The 17,232-nt window shown below is 45.5% G+C and overlaps 1 protein-coding gene across 6 annotated transcripts in view; it reads right to left on the bottom strand.

Annotated features, from left to right (window-relative positions):
* SLC24A2 (solute carrier family 24 member 2) overlaps positions 1 to 17,232 on the bottom strand; it is a 221,026-nt gene that overhangs the window by 11,095 nt on the left and 192,699 nt on the right. For 5 of the 6 annotated variants that reach the window (XM_084898080.1, XM_084898083.1, XM_084898081.1 and 2 more), the window contains 2 exons: positions 10,426 to 10,569; positions 1,844 to 1,933 (listed from right to left, as the gene is read on the bottom strand). In XM_084898080.1, the coding sequence (XP_084754206.1) occupies positions 1,844 to 1,933; positions 10,426 to 10,569 (234 nt within the window). The remainder of the gene's footprint in view (positions 1 to 1,843; positions 1,934 to 10,425; positions 10,570 to 17,232) is intronic. The other variant, XM_084898082.1, reaches the window with a different exon arrangement.

Here is a 17,232-nt window from a genome sequence, read left to right on the forward strand (position 1 = left end):
TTTCCTTCATGTGTTACAACAAGCACTGTTTGGGAGTTTATTCTTGTGATAATAAGAGAATATTATCACTATGACTTGTCTCTTTCTAAGAGCCAGTGGAACTGCCTTATGACCCAGCGATTCCACTTCTGGGTCTATATCCAATGGAACCCGAAATACTAATTCCAAAGAATATATGTACCCCTATGTTCATTGCAGCATTATTTACAATAGCCAAGATATGGAAGCAACCCAATAGCCCATCAATAGAAGAGTGGATAAAAAGCTGTAGTATACATATACAATGGAACATTACTTGGACATAAAAAAAAAAAAAAATCTTACCATTTGTGACAATATGGATAGACCTAGAGGATATTATGCTAAGTGAAAATAAGTCAGAAAAAGACAAATATCATATGATTTCACTTATATATGGAATCTAAAGAACAACATAAATGAGCAAACAAAACAAACAAACTCACAGATACAAAGAACAGACTGATGGTTGCAAGAGGCAAGAGCGTTTTGGAGGCCTTGTGAAAAAGGTGAAGGGATAAAGAAGTACAAATTGGTAGTTACAAAATAGTCATGGGATGTAAAGTACAGCATGGGAATATAGTAAAGAATATTGTAATAATTGTGTACAGTGCCAGGTGAATACTAGAAATATGACGGGGAACACTTTGTGAAGTATATAATTGTCTAACCATTATACTGTATACCTGAAACTAATATAAAACAATATTGAATGTCAACTGTAATTGAAAAAAAGAAAGACTGGCCCTAGCCAGTTTATCTCAATGGATAGAGTGTCGGTCTACGGACTGAAGGGTCCTGGGTTTGATTCTGGTCCAGGGCATGGCCGTGGCCCTAGTCAGAGCATGAGTGAGAGGCAACCAATCAATGTGTCTCTCTCACATCGATGGTTCTCTGTCTCTCCCCCTCCCTTCTACTCTCTCTAAATCAATGGCTGAGGATTAACAAAAAAAGAAGAAAAGAAAAAAAAGGAAAAAAAAAAAAAAGAAGAAGAAAGCTGGTTAACTCCTGAAGAAAACTAAGTGCTACTGATTCAGGCAAAACCTCAACAATCCAATGGAGTACTACACGGCCATAAGAAACAGTGAAAAAGTGTCATTTAAACATGGATGGACCTTGAGAACATTATGGGAAGTGAAATAACTCAAACAGAGAAAGCTAAGAATGATATTATTTAACTCATATGTGGGATATAAAACTGAGACTTATGTATATAAACAACAGTTTGGTGGTTGCTAGAAAGTGGGGTGTGCAGGGAGAAAGGGGTCCTAATAAAAGGTGACAGGAGAAGATCTAACTTTGGGTGGTGGGCACATGGTCCTATGTGGGCACATGGTCCTGTAAATAGATTTTGTAAATTAGGAATCCACACATGTAACCTATATGTTCATGTAGACTAATGTCACTCCAATAAAATATTAATAATACTAATAATACTAATAAGAAAATCAATGGGTGAAGATTAATAAGAAAATAAAAAACAAAAGAAGGCCGGTTAACTCCCGAAGAGAAAGTAAGTGCTATCGAGTCAGGCAGAACCTCAACCTTCCTCCCAGGCCTGAGCTGGCTTGGTTTCAGGCTGCAGAGGGCAAGAAGCAGCTAGGTTTGCCTTCCTTCCTCCGCAGGACTGAGCGGGGCTTTCTGACTTCACACTCCAGGGAAAGGCCAGGAGATGTGGGAAAGTGAAGTGGGATAAATTCCTTTAGTCCTGGAATATTTAACTTGTCTCGTCAGACGCAATACTGTTGTGACAGTCTCAGAAAGCAAACGCACTCATTAACAACTTAGCAACCCCAGGCAGATGGTGTCCCGGTCAAGGTCTTACCTGGTGTGCCCACCAGACCATTAAGTAAGAGAATATTGCAATCCAGGTGATGGCGCCGAAGAACGTGATGGGGAAAAACTTCCTTGCGGACTGAAAGAGAACCAGGGAGAGGCGAGAGCATCAGTTCTGTCAACTGAGTGGGTCTTACTGTCTAAAGCTAACTCCACCGATGCAGCTGGCCGTCTCGGTAGGGCTGGCAATCAGAAGGCCCTGACCACCCCCGGTCAAGCTGGGACAGTAAGAGTCTCGGGAATGTGAACTCGGTTAGAGCCAAACCATTGCAAAGCTAGTGCCTGAGATGGAACTCTCAGCAAGAAAATGTCTCCTCCGGCTGCTGGATGCTCAGCTGCTCTTCCCAAGGCCTGGTTTCTCAGCCTCGCCTTCAACCTATTAACTCCCCCATATCCTCCCTCCCTCTCCTGCTCCCTTTTCTTTCTTCTGCTCAAGTTCATCAGCACCAGTTTCTATTACTTCAACCCATGCATCGTAATAATCCACATGCCACAAAACCTATGGGATTAATTACATTTTACAAGAACAGGAAGAATTCTGAAACCGAGTGGCGCATCCCACAGTCCCACGGGTGGTCAGGAAAAGCCACACAGAAAAAGCCATCGCCACGGTTTCTATAGATCCCGGGTGAGGCCAGTCTGGGACACTCGTAGAGATAGGAATATACAGTTGCCCAACCGTATGGCTCTCCTGGGGGTAGCAGAGTGGGCACTCTTGGGATGTTCTTCCCTTAATTCTGTCTCTACTGCTGGACTTGGCGCAATCTCAGGCTTACAGTACAAGCACTTAAAATAATGCTTTATTGTTATTATTAACTATTACACAGGTCCCCTTCCCCCTCCATTGTCCTCTCCCAGCTTGCCCCTGCCCCCCAGACTTGGCTTTCACCCCCACCCCCATTGTCTGTGCCCATTGGTTATGCTTATATGCATACAAGTTCTTTGGTTGACCTCTAACCTTCCCCTCCCCCCTCCTACCCTCCCCTGCCTTCCCTCTGAGGTTGATTCTGTAAGCACGAGCACTTTTAAAATTTCCTTTAAACATCAGCCGGAATCAGACACTCAAAATGCAGTGTTTCTTACCTGACCCCACCATAGGGAAATCCATTGCACTATCATTGGTGGTTTTCTGTGGAGGCCCCCTTTTTTGCAAAATGTTCTAAGAGCCCATCACCTATTATTGCCAAACACTTTTTATTTCAAAGCTTTCCACTTTGAGAAACAATCTATTTTCTGCTTTGATAATGCCATCCAATTTTGTCCAGAGAAATGAATCCCGGAGTTGCCTGGGATGAAAGCTATTTCAGCTGTCTGAAGGGTTGACCTTGGGCAATCACGTAGAACACTTTTCGCTACGGCTTCTGAGAAATCCATTAATAGGAAAAGATAAACTTGTGCATGGTAATCTTTTGAATATCCATAAGATGAACACCGTCTCTATCGCTTCAAACCAGGCTTATGTTCTCTTCACTAATTTCAAGTTTTAAATATGTTTTTGTTGTCATTCACACAGGTCTGTTAAATTTCACAATAGTCATGTCTCTCTTTGAATGCCTGTGGCTTTTCTGGGGTCATTTGTTAGCTGGGCTATCGGACATACCAGTGGGCTTGATGAAACTGGGGAGACGCAGGCCACTGTGAGTAGCCACAACCTTATTCTCAAATACTGCCCCCCCCTCTACCATCTCACAAATATGTTGGCCAAAGATTCAGACCCCTTTGGGGATGTGAGCAGTTTAACAGGTTATGGGAAAAAGTAATCAATTTTTCAAAGTGGAGACTGAGATATTCACTTTAAATATATGTTTTTTATTGTTGATAGTATTACGGATATCTCCCATTCCCTCCCTTCCCACTTATCCCTGTCCTTCTAGCTCCTACTCACCCTCCAGGTCTTCACCACCCTATTGCCCGTGTCTGTGGGCTACGTATATAAGTATATATGTTCTTTGGTTTATCTCTTCTCCTGTCCCCAACCCCACATCGAAGTATGTCAGTCTGTTCCATGCCTCTGTGCTTCGGGTCTTATTTTGTTGGTCAATTCATTAGATCTCACAAATAAGTAAGGTCATAAAACCTGTCTTTCTCAGATTGGCTTATTTCACTTAGCATAGTATTTTCCAGGTCCATCCATGCTGTCCCAAAGGGTAAGAGATTCCCCCCTCTTTTTTTTACAGCTGCATAGTCTTCCATGGTGTAAAAGTCTCACTGCTTTTTTATCCACTCATCTACTGATGGGCACGTGTGCTGTTTCCAGATCTTAGCTATTGTAAATGATGCTGCTATGAACATAGGGGTGCATATATTCTTTCTGGTTGGTGTTTTGAGGTTTTTAGGATATAGTCCCAGACGTGGGATCATTGGAGATAGTCACCTTAGAAAGCAAATTCCTATAAAACTGGGAGTTCAGTTGGATCCTGGAGACCAGATTCCCTGAGCCTTGGGATTGCCACTGCTAAGAAATCAAGTTTTCCCTGCAAAGCATTTAGCTGATTCCAGTCCTCATCCTTTTCCTCTGGTCACAGTCACTGTTACAGGGTTCTAAGTGCGATGAGGGTTTCATCTCCTATGGCTGCGCTCTGTCGCAGGGAAGAGAAGGGTGGGGCCACACATGCGGTTGAACAGCAGCCAGTGAGCTTGATTCTGAGCATCCCGTTGAGGGGAATGGAGCACCATCTCCATACTTGATGGAATGGCACATGTACTGGGTATCCCGGGAGAGTCCTCATTTCATAGATCACTCCCTTTCCAGCTTAGCTCATTTACTAAGTATGTTAATTATTATTTTAATTTTTGTACCTTTGCATGTCTGTTCATTGATATAATGTCACAACTCAGAATCAAATCATTTGAATATATTTCCCATCTAAAAAATATCCCTGAACCATAGAACATTCCCAGCCAAAAGGTAGAAAGTAGGGAATCCAACTAAGGATTTAAAACAACGAAATTCAAATCAGTATTAGTGAAAGAAAAAACCCCTCTCTAATTCAAACCTTGATGCTTATGATTCTTAATCACGAAGCCCATTAGTAATGAATGAGCACCGAAATGTACCTTGACCTCGTGTACTATTTGGGGCTCATTAAAAAAGGGTTAAAAATAAATTTTTTTGGTAACTTTTCAGGTCTTTGTCATTAACTAGGGGTAGGTAAACCTGGCACCTACTCTGTACCCAGGTCTTGAATGAGACATAAAATTCAAAGCCAGGACTGTCTGACTACACAGCAGGTGTTCCTAACATCTAGGTTATACCGACTCTTTCCAAAAGAAAAACAGGGCCAGTACCACTCAAAATATCCCCAGCCACGGACACATAATCATCGCCATCATCATGACACTGGCCTATGCTCTGAGAGCCAGGAAGTATAAAGAGCACCAGGGCAGTGTAGACTAGCATCCCAGCTGTGTGGCCATCTGCCGCGCCCAGCCTCCCTGTTGTCCCGGCTTTGGAAGCATCTCCCTTCGAGCATCAGCAGTTTGGCTTCGCGCTTCCCAACTGTCAAACCACCTCGCCATTTCCAGACGCACAGCCCAGGTTATTCCTTCCTCTTTCATTTTTTTTCCCCCTGAACGATCCCCCTCATTTGGACTCTATGGCCTCATTCCAGACATCACCGCCCAGCAGCACCTGGGCAGTTATTTGGTTACTGTCTCCATGGCGGGAAGAAAATAGCCCTCGCAGACAAGGGCTGCCATGTCAATTTACGGTTAGTAATGGGGGCCCATCCTGACATCTGCTGGGATGGGCCTCACGCTAATTAGCAAAAAGCAAATTGTGTCCGTGTGCCGGCCATTTTGTTCCCAGTGTAATGGCTTCCTTGTATAATTGACAGCTAATGTTCTCATTAGAAGCTTTTAGTACATCAGAGTGATATTTTCTTGGCTTGCAAAAACGTTGCCGAACATTAGCTCATTGCACAAATTAGCCATATCCTTACTCATTTAAACTCAGCAAATACTCACTGAGCATCTACTCCGTGGAAGATTCTAGGGCGTATATATTTAACAAAGTTCTCCAAAACAATCTTATTAAAGATTAAAACTGCAGTTCCTAGATTAATAGGACAGGCATTAAAATCCTTGCCGATGCCAGGCCAGTGTGGCTCAGTGGTTGAATGTCAACCCATGAACCTGGAGGTCACCATTCAATTCCCAGTCAAGGCACATGCTGGAGGTTGTCAGCTTGATCCCTAATAGGGGGCATGCAGGAGGCAGCTGATCAATATTTTCTGATAGATATTTCTATCTCTATATCCCTCTCCCTTCCTGTCTCTCTTAAAAAACAACAACAAAAAACATACACAGTAAAAACATATTAAAAAAATTCTTGTTCACCAATTACCAGTGATGTATCCTAAAACAAAATTATTTAATATCTCTAAGCCTCAATTTCATCATCAGTAAAATGGGGGAATAGCAAGATCTAGTCAGTCTGAGGATCTCATGCACATAAAGGGTCCAGCAAAATGCCAGCCACACAGTAAGTGCAAAGATAACAATGGCCATTATTATTTACAGTATTATCTTCATATAGCTTTTTTTTTTTTTTTTTTTTTTTTTTTTAAAGAATTTAGGAAATTAAAACTCAGGGAGGAGCAAGTGTCTGCAGAGACCTGGTCTGGAGTCTTGCCTTTCACCTCTTATTAGCTGGGTGTGCTTGGACAAATCTCCAAGCTCTCTGGATTCAGTGGTCATTTACTCCTTGCTAGAACTGTGCTGGGCACATAGTAGACATAATAAATCTACTCAATGAATGAATCAATGTGTGATAAAAATAGCAAAAACCTTGCTGTGTTCTCAGGAACCTTCCTCCCTCTGATGAGTCATGTTTTGATACCTCATTGGATGTGTTCCTGATTTACAAGAACACCGTCCTAGGCCATTGAAAGGTAATATCTTTTCGGGGTCTTTATTTCCTTTACTATTTCAATTTTCATCAAAGACATGTTCCTCATTAAGGTTTACATTTTAGTTTTCTTTTTTAACTTTCAAAACAAAGCTATTAATTTAAGGAAAACTATAAAAGTGAAGCCCAGACTAATTATCGGAGCTGGAAACGCTTATTATACAACAAACACTGTTGCATCATTTGCATATAAATGAAGTGGAAATAAAAACAAGCAGGAGTGCCATTTACTCTGAAAGTAGATGTATACGTTTAAAAAAAAAATTCATGTTTTCTTTGTAATTATTGTCAAGGTTTAGATGCTCATCTCCATGGGTAATTCAAAAGCTACTGAGGAGGATGGAGGGGCTAGCTGGTGATGGAAAACAAAACCAAATGAAAAACTACTCTGAGGAGGCAGAGTTGCCAGGCACCGAGGAGTAGCAAAAATCGACTAATTAATAATTTTTGACTTGTTCTCCCTTCTTCCTGGGTAATTTTTCAAGAGGCCCCGGGGCAGTACATGAGGAAGTAGCTGCTCTCTCATTTGGCATTTCCTACATGTAAAGGGTAACCACGCAGTTCACCTTCCAGACCTGTACCCACAGTAAACTGGGACTGCCCTGGGCGAACCGGGCTGTGCCGTCACCTTGAACATTGTCCAGATGGCTTTCTCTCTATGCTTCCCTTAATCACAGAAGGTCATGGCTGCCCGGGAATCTGGAAGTCTTCCACCCTGTCCTTCACAGAAGAGAGAACATGAGGTCTACGGTGAGAAGTGACTTTCTCCAGGCTGCTCCACTCATGAGCTGCCTGGGGAAACCAGCGCCGTCACCGCGGCAGAATGAGAATGCCGAGGCGTCAGCGGACTCGGGGTTGAGTCTGGCTCTGACCGGCACGGCTGTGCAGTCTTGCTCTGTAGTTACATGTGGACATGCTTTGTTCCCTCTGCTCAGCTTAGCGTTCCTTACAGGTAGGAACTGTGAATTCTGTGTCTTCAGGTCTCTTTTAGGGCACAAGTCTGATACTGGGCATGTAATAAGGGCTCGAAAAGTATTTGCTGAAGACCTGCGAAATCAACCCAATGTTCTGGGGGGTCTCATTTCTGCTCCAGAGAGCACGTCGTATACTCAGAAACAGACAGGACACATCTAGTCCCTAGTCCACCCCAGGGACGGCACTTGGGGCTGCAATGAGCCTAAGCCCCACTGGCTAACGGGGCCCTCATGCTGCCTGTACTGCGAGTGACCCGCCAATGGTCCTGCAGAGCAGAGGGAGCTGTTACCACTGCCTTTTCTTGCTCTGCGCCCCTGGGAACTATAGCATCAGCCAGCATAGTTGTGTGGTCCCAGGTCACTACTGCCCGGGTCACTTGACTGTTGTTGTCCAGGAGTTGCTGGTTGGGAGCTGGATCTTCTCGAACAGCTTCCTCGTCCCTCCAGCTCTGATGATGCAGAGGATGAGCACCTTGTCAGCCTTTTCTCTGGGAGTCCCACCCGCCCTGAGAGCCCAGAGCCTTCAGCTATTAACATGTTTTTTCCACTCCTGCACTTTCCCCGGCTGGGTGCTGACACCCTCTTATTAGTCAATCACTCTCTCCTCTGGGTTGTGCCACCATGAGGCCTGCTGTGGGGATTTACAGAAACATGTCTCTCTCCCTGATTTTCCTCCCTGGGGCTGAGCAAAAGCACTGGGCTAAACGGAGCAATGGAAATACAGAGTGAGAGGGTGTACACGTGAGCACGCACATCTCGGAAATGCCACGTGATGTAAGCCAGGGAGAAACTGCACATTTCTCAGCTGCTGGTGGTGGGTTTCCAGGAGGCCAGGCCTTTGCAGAGAGCAGGTGCTCTGCTCCTTGTTGCTTTAACTTTTCTAGGAAACTTCTGTCGGAAGTCCTTACACCCGGGGGGTCCTTTTCTGGCTTGAACTTTACAAGCCAGGGCTCTCCAGCAGGCTGGATTTTTATCGGTCAGGCTAACAGGGCAGCGTTTTTCTTTGGTCTTTTTCAAATGAGAAAAGTGGGATGATCATAGGACTCAAGAGTTATGCTAAATTGTGTTGGATGTCACCACAGTAGTCTATTCCAAATGCTTTCAGAAATAGTGCTTTCAAATGTCCACCTTCTGGCATCCTGAAATATGAGGAGAAGCTCACGCTGTGTGGTCACAGGGCCCTGACACTGAGTCTCAGCTCCATCCCCTGGGAAGTGACTAGGCATGAGTTAGTTAATTTCTTTGTACCTAAGTTTCTTTCTACTTATGCTAATTATTTACACACTAGAGGCCAAGTACACAAAATTTGTGCACGGGTAGTGTCCCTAGGCCTGGCCAGCGATCAGGGCCAATCGGGGCCTTCCTTCCCCCAGCTGCTGGCTGCTGGCTGTTGGCTGCTGGCCAGGGCCTTCCTTTGTTCTGCGCCACCCCCTGGTGGTCAGTACATGTCATAGCGGTCAAATTCCCCAGTCTGTAGAACTCTTGAGGGGACAATTTGCATATTAGCCTTTTATTATATAGAATATGTATTTTTCTCATACCAGTTGTTTCCTGAGATTCCACAATATGCTTTATTGAAAATACTTAGGGCAGAAGCTGATACTTGATAGATACACACTTTTGTGGAATGAGTATGTGCATGTAAGGCTGTAATAACAAGTAGAGCTTTTCCTTCTTATCTTTCATGAGTTCCTTCCCTTTGGGGCCATGGCTTTAGAACCCAGTTTAACCACACTGCAAGGGGATGTTCTTTTGGTTTCATCTACATTCAGATTGTACTTTGCTGATCATAAGATGGTATTATGATCAGAGCACCCAGTACATTGCTAACGGCAGAAAAGAATATTGATTACAGTAGTGATAACAATACAGGAAGGAGATCAGACATGCAGACATTTGTACTACATGAGTGCATTTCTTTAAATTACTTTTTGAACCAAACGAGTAATCCATGGACATAAATATTCTACAAATTGTGAATCCCTCTCCTGTTCAGGGACAACACTGTGTTAAAACATGTATGCAAATGCTTTGACACTCTTCCTATCCAGAGTGTCATACACTCTAGGACCCCGATACGGTTTACGTAGACCTTTTGTCTCCTCATCTTTCATCAGGACAAACTGTGATTGCCTTGACGAGGCATGCGCAGCTCCACTAAGTCTACGTGGCTTCTGAGACTAGCGCACCGGACACCGTGCAGCTCCTGCCCTGGGCCGCTGGAACACGGACTCTCAAAGCCTGATGGGTATGTAAGACACTGGCCTAAGGGAGCCCCAGTCACATGGAGAGGACATGCCTAGACTTTTCAGTAGACGATTCTGGCTGCATTCAGCCTTGAATCATCTCTGCTCCCTCAGTTGGAGAAGCCTCCAGCCTCCAGCCATGTCACTCTTCCTAGCTAGGGCCACAGACACGGCAGAGCGGAGGCAAGCCATCCCCAATGTGCCCTATTCAAATTCCTGGAAAACGTGGTGGTTGTTTCACATGACTACGTTTTGGAGTGCTTTCTCATGTGGAAATCATAATGCAAACAGTCCAGATAAACTTCAGGCGTATATAAGCATGGGCCTGTACTAGTATATATGTTATTCCCCGTTTCCATTTAAGACACATAGAAGCAGATGAGGCATCCTGTTATATACTGTGCTTTCAAACAAGGAATCGATTCAAAGATGCTTTACTCACAGGCTTGCGGACATCGGGCAAGGTGAGCCAGAGAGGGAACACGATGGGGAGGACAATCAGGAACGTGACTTGCTTGCGGGGGTTGGAAGGCCAGCCCAGGCTGAGAGGCTGGTCCTCCTCGTCATCACCCGTTTCTGCGGTCTGCTGTGGAGAGAGAGAAACACACACAACACTGAATGATGATCATGGCCACAGGCTGGGGGAGCCGGAGCACAGAGCAGGGCGGAGGCACTGCGCTGCGTCAGGAGGTTTCCTGGCTCATGCCAGCAGCCTCCTCCGCACATTTCTTAGGTTTGTAAGAGACCCCCACCTGCCACAGTCTGAATCCGAGGGACAGACAATACCAGGCCCAGCCATGAGGACTTCAGAACTTCCTCTCCCCCCCTCCCCGATCACTCTTTAGCACCTCAGATGGACCTGGTCATTCACCTGGCATGGGCCACAGCTCTGGCCCAGGAGCTTTTCACAAGAAATTGTATCTGCAGAGCAGAAGACCCGGCACCTACCTTCTCCTCCTCCTCCCTTCTCCTTGAGGACAAGCCAAAGGATTCATCATAGAAATCCTTGGGAAGAACATTAAATGTTTTTTGTTGTTGTTGTTAATCCTCCTCACCCGAGGATATTTCTCATTGATTCTGAGAGAGAGTGGAAAGGAGGGGGAGAGATACCGAGAGAGAAACATTGATGTGAGAGAGACACATCAATTTGGTTGCCTCTCTACACACCTTGGCCAGGGTTGGGGATGGAGTCTGCAACCTTAGGTACGTGCCCTTGACCAGAATCAAATCTGGGACTCTTCAGTCCTTGGGACGACACTCTATCCACTGATCCAAACCGGCTAGGGCTATTGAATTTTTAATAAAAATATTGATTGATTGATTGACAGCACTGATTTTGAGTGGGCAAATAAAAGTAACCACAGCAATAATTCAGTAACAATATTCAACTCCCTTCACTGGCTCATGGAATGCTGTGTGGCTGTGAGTTCTAACCAGTTTGATCATCTCATTCAATTCTAAACCATTTTACTTCCAGACAAAGGCTTATTATGCAAACACGTGTCCCATCCATCCTTGAACACAGGGTTGGGAAATCAATCAGGACATGGAGCCTGGGACTTCCACGGGCACAGGGCCCCTGAGCTGGGAGAACAGCAGGCTTTCCACGTGGCAGCAGGCAGTCAAGGTTTGATGCATCCCCTGCTGACGTCAGCAGCTCCTGGAGTCCCAGAGCCAGAGCAGACAGACGGCGGGTCTGGCCCTGGCGCGATGACCATTAGCCTGTCAGATGGGCCCCCCGAGCCTCTGAAACAGCCCTGCAGACAGCATCCATCACTTCCATCCCTGCTTGTTTAAAAATGAACATGCGGCAGCAGGACCAAGCATCTGATCTAAAAATACCATCAGGAACTTTTCCAGGATGCTTCCTTTGGAGACCATATAAATAACCCGCACAGCTTCACGCAGCGCCTGCCCATGGCTCTTCCTTCTAGCATCGCGCACTATTTCCAGCAGCAGCACCAATTCCCAGCACCCATCTCCTGGAGGAGCTGGCCGGTGGGGCAGGTGCAGGCCGGTGGGATAGGGCAATGGTCAGCAAACTCATCAGTCAACAGAGCCCAATATCAACACTACAACGATTTAAATTTCTTTTGAGACCCAACATTTTTAAATTTAAACTTCTTCTAACACCATTTCCTCAAAACAGACTCACCCAGGCTGTGGTATTTTGTGGAAGAGCCACACTCGAGGGGCCAAAGAGCTGCATGTGGCTCGCGAGCCACAGTTTGCCGACCACGAGGATAGGGAATAAGGGCTCAACCGGAGGCCGGGCTGGGTGTGAGGCCTGACTCATTGCAGTGTTATTTATAATTTATAATTTAAATCTGAGTGCTGCCAAGAGGATTTGTAGTGGTTTACCCAATCACCCACACTCTCTCTCCAGGAGTTAAAGTTAAAAATAATAACAATAATTAAAAAGGAATCTTAAGTCATACTAGACAGGTTCTTTCTCATGGGCATATGTCCTTGGCAGTGGGTAAAATAGTTTATAAACAGCAAATAGGCTGGAATGAAGAGGATTAGGCAATAAGGTAGAATTAGGAAGTTGGCACAGTTTAATTTGGTTGTCCGGATCCTCACTAAATATGCTCCTCACGTTTTCCATCCCTTTGCTATGCGAGATATTGGGAGAAATGAAAGATCTAAAATGAATAATCTACGTTCCTACCTTAGGAAACCAGAGTAAAAATGAGCAAATGAAGCCCAAAGTAAGCAAAAGAAAGTATTTTAAAATATTAGAGCAGAAATCAATGAAATTGAAACCAGAAAATCAATACACTCAACAAAACCAAAAGCTGGTTTCTTTCCTATGCAGTTTGATGCGGTCCCCTTACTGCTTTCCTTCCTCATCCTGAGGGCTCCCACCCATGGGCGTGCTGTCCCTGCCTCCCCTTCAGAGCCACCCCATCTCCTCCCGGGAGATGCGGAGATAGAGAACATATCATCCTCAGCTGAGATCCCAGACTGTCAGGGTGTCAGCTGGCTACCTGAACAATCTCTGTTACTGAGGCCAGAGAAGATTAAGGAGCCAGGTGCATTGTAACTGTTCCCTCCCAGATAGGATCTCTTTTCTGTTTAACCAAAATAACTAACTTGTCCTGCCCGCCCGATAGATGCCTCAAAACGGGAGGACCATGGAAGAGCTGAGGTGTTGCATCATTCCGAATAGATCCCCGGTCTCACATGAGATGATGGTTTTATTGTGAGGGGATCTCAGCGCTTCCCTGAAGACTCCCCAAGCTGATTGGATGAGCTCATCAGACTCCTCCCCCTTCCGGGTGGACACTCCATCTGGTCTACCACTGCCGTCTGCAATCTAGCAACTTCTTCTACACGATAAGCTAACCTTTTTGTGACCAAAAAAACAAAAACAAAAACAAAAACATAAGCAACTCTTTATGACTCAGATCATTTTAATGACACCAACAGATGGTGACATTTCATCAATAGCCCTTCTGCTCATAACCTACGGATTAGCTCCTTTCCCCATCTGCCGAAGTCACCAGGCAGGCAGTGCCACCAGCAAATGGCAGAAAATAATTGTCTGTTTAGAGGCATAAGCTCTAAACATACTACTGTCCAATGCAAACAATTAGCTATATTGTACAGCTCCCAAAAGTTGCACTTGGGGTGGTTGTTGCTAGGGCAGAAAGGGACCAGGAGAGACTGTGTCTTGGGCTGTACAGTGATCTTCATGGGGACTTCACAGCCTCGTGGAGCACCAGTCTTGCTACAGAGAAGTCCAAGGACCCAAAATCCTGCGTGGATTCGAGGTGCCTAGGGAGCAAGGCTGTCAGCATATTTAGGGGAAATTCTCTTTGTCTTTTTTCCAAGTGCAGCCTCACTCTGGCTCAATGGGGGACAGCTTGTAAAATGGTTAGAAAGTGAAAAAAAGAAAATACCGTTCCAACCTAACCGGTTTGGCTCAGTGGATAGAGTGTCGGCCTGCGGACTGAAGGGTCCCAGGTTCGATTCCAGTCAAGGGCATGTACCTTGGCAGCTGATCAATGTTTCTAACTCTCTGTCCCTCTTCCTTACTCTCTGTAAAAAAATCAATAAAATGTATTTTTTAAAAAAATACCGTTTTAAGTCTGGGGCTCATTTGCCTTTGCCCAAACTGGGGCTGCTGGCATTTCATTAGTCTTAGCCCTGGGGAGAGCCTGCTGAGGTTCAGGCACTAGTTTCCCAACTTTTCCTAGAGTTGAGGCATGCTGGCTTTGACCTTGCAACAACCTATTCTTTTAAAAAACAACACTACTTATTTTTATTGATTTCAGAGAGAAAGGGAGAGGGAGAGATAGAAACATCAATGATGAAAGAGAATCATTAATCAGCTACCTCTTGCATGCCCCACACTGGGGATCGAGCCCTAAACCCAGGCATGTTCCCTGATTGGGAATGGAACTGTGACCTCATGGGTCATAGGTTGATGCTCAACCACTGAGCCACACCGGCTGAGTGAAACAACCTATCCTTACCACTTAAGGTTCTGTGGTGACCATAGAAAACAAAACAATGCAAAGTGACCCAGAAAAGATTCGAACGGCTTTTCATATAAAGGTTTCAGATAGTTTGGTACTTACTGGGGTCTCTGTGGAAACCCTAGAATTGTGCCAAACCAGGGCCAGCAATTACTACATTAGGGCTCTGCAACCTCTGATAGGGAAAATCCGAGGCTAAAACACACAGCCCTAAGTTCCCACATGGGGGTCTGCTGGACGCCAGACCCTGAAGGAATCTGAGCAGCATGGCGGGAGGAGATGGCAGAATCCGAATCCTGGCCGCCAGTCTCTGTGGTTCCAGCTGTAGCCACCACCACGGCAGGTATTCACGGACCGCCTTTAGGTGCAGAGCAGTGTGCTGTGTCCTGGGACTCTTGGTTTCAAGGAGACTTGAACTTGAAAGGGGAGACCAGACAAACAGCTCCAAAAAACTTATTTACCCAGTTCCAGGGATCTGGCAGAAGGGGGAGGGGCTTGTTCTCTAATACCCATTCTGCCTGTCATCCAATACCCATTCTGCCTGTCATGGACTGAACTGTGTTTCCCCCCAGTTCCTGTGTTGCAGCCCTCCTCCCCAGCACCTCAGGATGGACTGTCTTTGGAGGTAGGGCCCCTTTAAAGAGTTGATGATGTTAAAATGAAGCCATTAGGGTGCGTCCTAAAGCAATAGGAATGCTGCCTTGTAAGCAGAGGAGATCAGGACACACACAGACACTTTAAACGTTTGCATGCGGAGAGGAAAGGCCATGTGAGGACACAGCATGGTGGCCATCTGTAAGTCAAGAAGCGAGGCCTCAGAGGAAAACAACCCTGATAAGCACCTTGATTTTGGACTTCCACCTCCAGAACTACGAGGAAATACATTTCTGTCATTTAAGCCACCCAGTCTGAGTTATTTTCTTATAGCAGCCCTAGTAAATTAATATACTGTCCATGGACGTTAGTGACAGGAAGCCCCCTTTACTTAGGCCTGGACTAAAGACTCCACTTTAGCCTTTCCTGCAGCGAGGTGTGGCCATGTGATTAGGTTCTGGTTCACTGGGACATAATCACAGGTTCTCTGCAGCTTCCGGGATGCATTCTAAATGGCGGAGGTGTGTCTGTCATCGCTCCTGCCCAGTTCCTACAGGAGGAATGGGGCATTTCAGTCAGAGGGTGGACAGCCATCCTGGACTAGGAAGTGGAGAAACCACGTAGAAGGATCTGGGCCCCTCACACCCAGCCAGAGCCATTCTGTCCAGGGCTGCTGGCACCACGAATGTTCTGTCTAATCAGCCACAGTCATTTTGGGTTTTGGTTGCTCACAATGGAACCTCACCCGGGCTGATCCAGGCTCCTGTTTATGAGGAATCGAGGGAGAAACAGCATTCATATATATATATCTCAGCACTAGAAAAAGTCATGCCTCTTTGGAGAAACTTGGAAATGAATCTTAGAAATACCGTGACTCGGGTAAAGGACACTATTTTCTCCTTTGCTTTGCAGTGGGGACTTCACAGCCGAATCTGTAACTCACATCCGGCAGTCACAGCTGTGGGATACATGCTCACCTCACTCCCATCTTATGCTTGTCCTTTCTTCTACGTCCTTGGCTGAATTCTCTTAAAAACGGTTCCTTTTATCCTTTTCCATCAGATGTCTCTTCAAGCAGCCTCTAATCTTTATGAAACAACTAAAAAAACTCAGTAATGGAATTTTGGGGATAACTTTAGCAGGAGGCAATGTCATTCTAAGCGGCAACTTGCCGGTAAGTGGACACCCACCGCTGGGATTCACTTACTGACACTGGAGGTTGGTATCTGGAGGTCTGGCCACAGAACATCTACAGATAGGAGACAGCAGTTTGTCTCCTACTGGGAGGTCTCTGAAGCAATCAACTTATTTTAATTTTTATTTACCTATAAATGGGAGGAGGAGAAGCCGCCTGCCTGTATCCTGCTACCATGAGCCTGTCCACCTTTTCTGTGTGTACATCTTACACTGCTCCTACTGGTGCCTGGTATGGATGGTTTGACCCAGACTACATATATAATTTCCAGGGGAGGGGGCCTAAACTGGACTGACTCACCAGCCCAGAGGATACCTCTACAGGCAGGAAAACATTTCATAGAAGCAACCCAGTTTCTTATTCTTGTCTGTGAAGGGCATTGCGCAAGATTTCCATGGGAAGGTGAGCTCGCTTTAATGCAATCTTTTCCATCAGAGGATGAAAACAAACACCCAGAGGCCTCTGAAAATAGGCCATCTTCAAGTTCAGTTTTCCTCATTGGTAATAACAGCTCCTCTCCAGTCAACAAGGAGCAGCCTCAGAGGAGAGCCCGGCCCTGCCTCGATCTTCGCTCAGATGGGGTTGCACTCAGGTTGGACGGGAAGTTCTCACGTCGCTATCCCTCCACAGAAGGACCACACGCCTCAGCGCTTAGGAGAGCCATCTCTTCTCACGGGGCAGCCCCTTCATTTTGGCATGATGCTGAATGAAGTAAAATGCCAGCCCTTTAACAGCCCTGTAAAAAGATAATTCACTTACTCTAAAGCACTGGGCTATGGTCAGGTTGGGTGAAGGTGAAGGTTTTAATTTCAACTTAAAGAGAATGGTCCTTAACATGCTTGTTGTTGCTATTTCTGTAATTTATATCTACAGAAAAAAAATCATTTTATATCTCCAGGTTGTTCAATAAAGATGCCCACACGAATGCCCAAATGCAGCAAAGCTCCCCGAGTCCTGTGCATGCTGGGAATCACCC

The sequence above is a fragment of the Pipistrellus hanaki genome (genome assembly GCF_964339955.1).
Source record: "Pipistrellus hanaki genome assembly, chromosome: 11".
In the NCBI taxonomy this organism is placed as follows: Eukaryota; Metazoa; Chordata; class Mammalia; order Chiroptera; family Vespertilionidae; genus Pipistrellus; species Pipistrellus hanaki.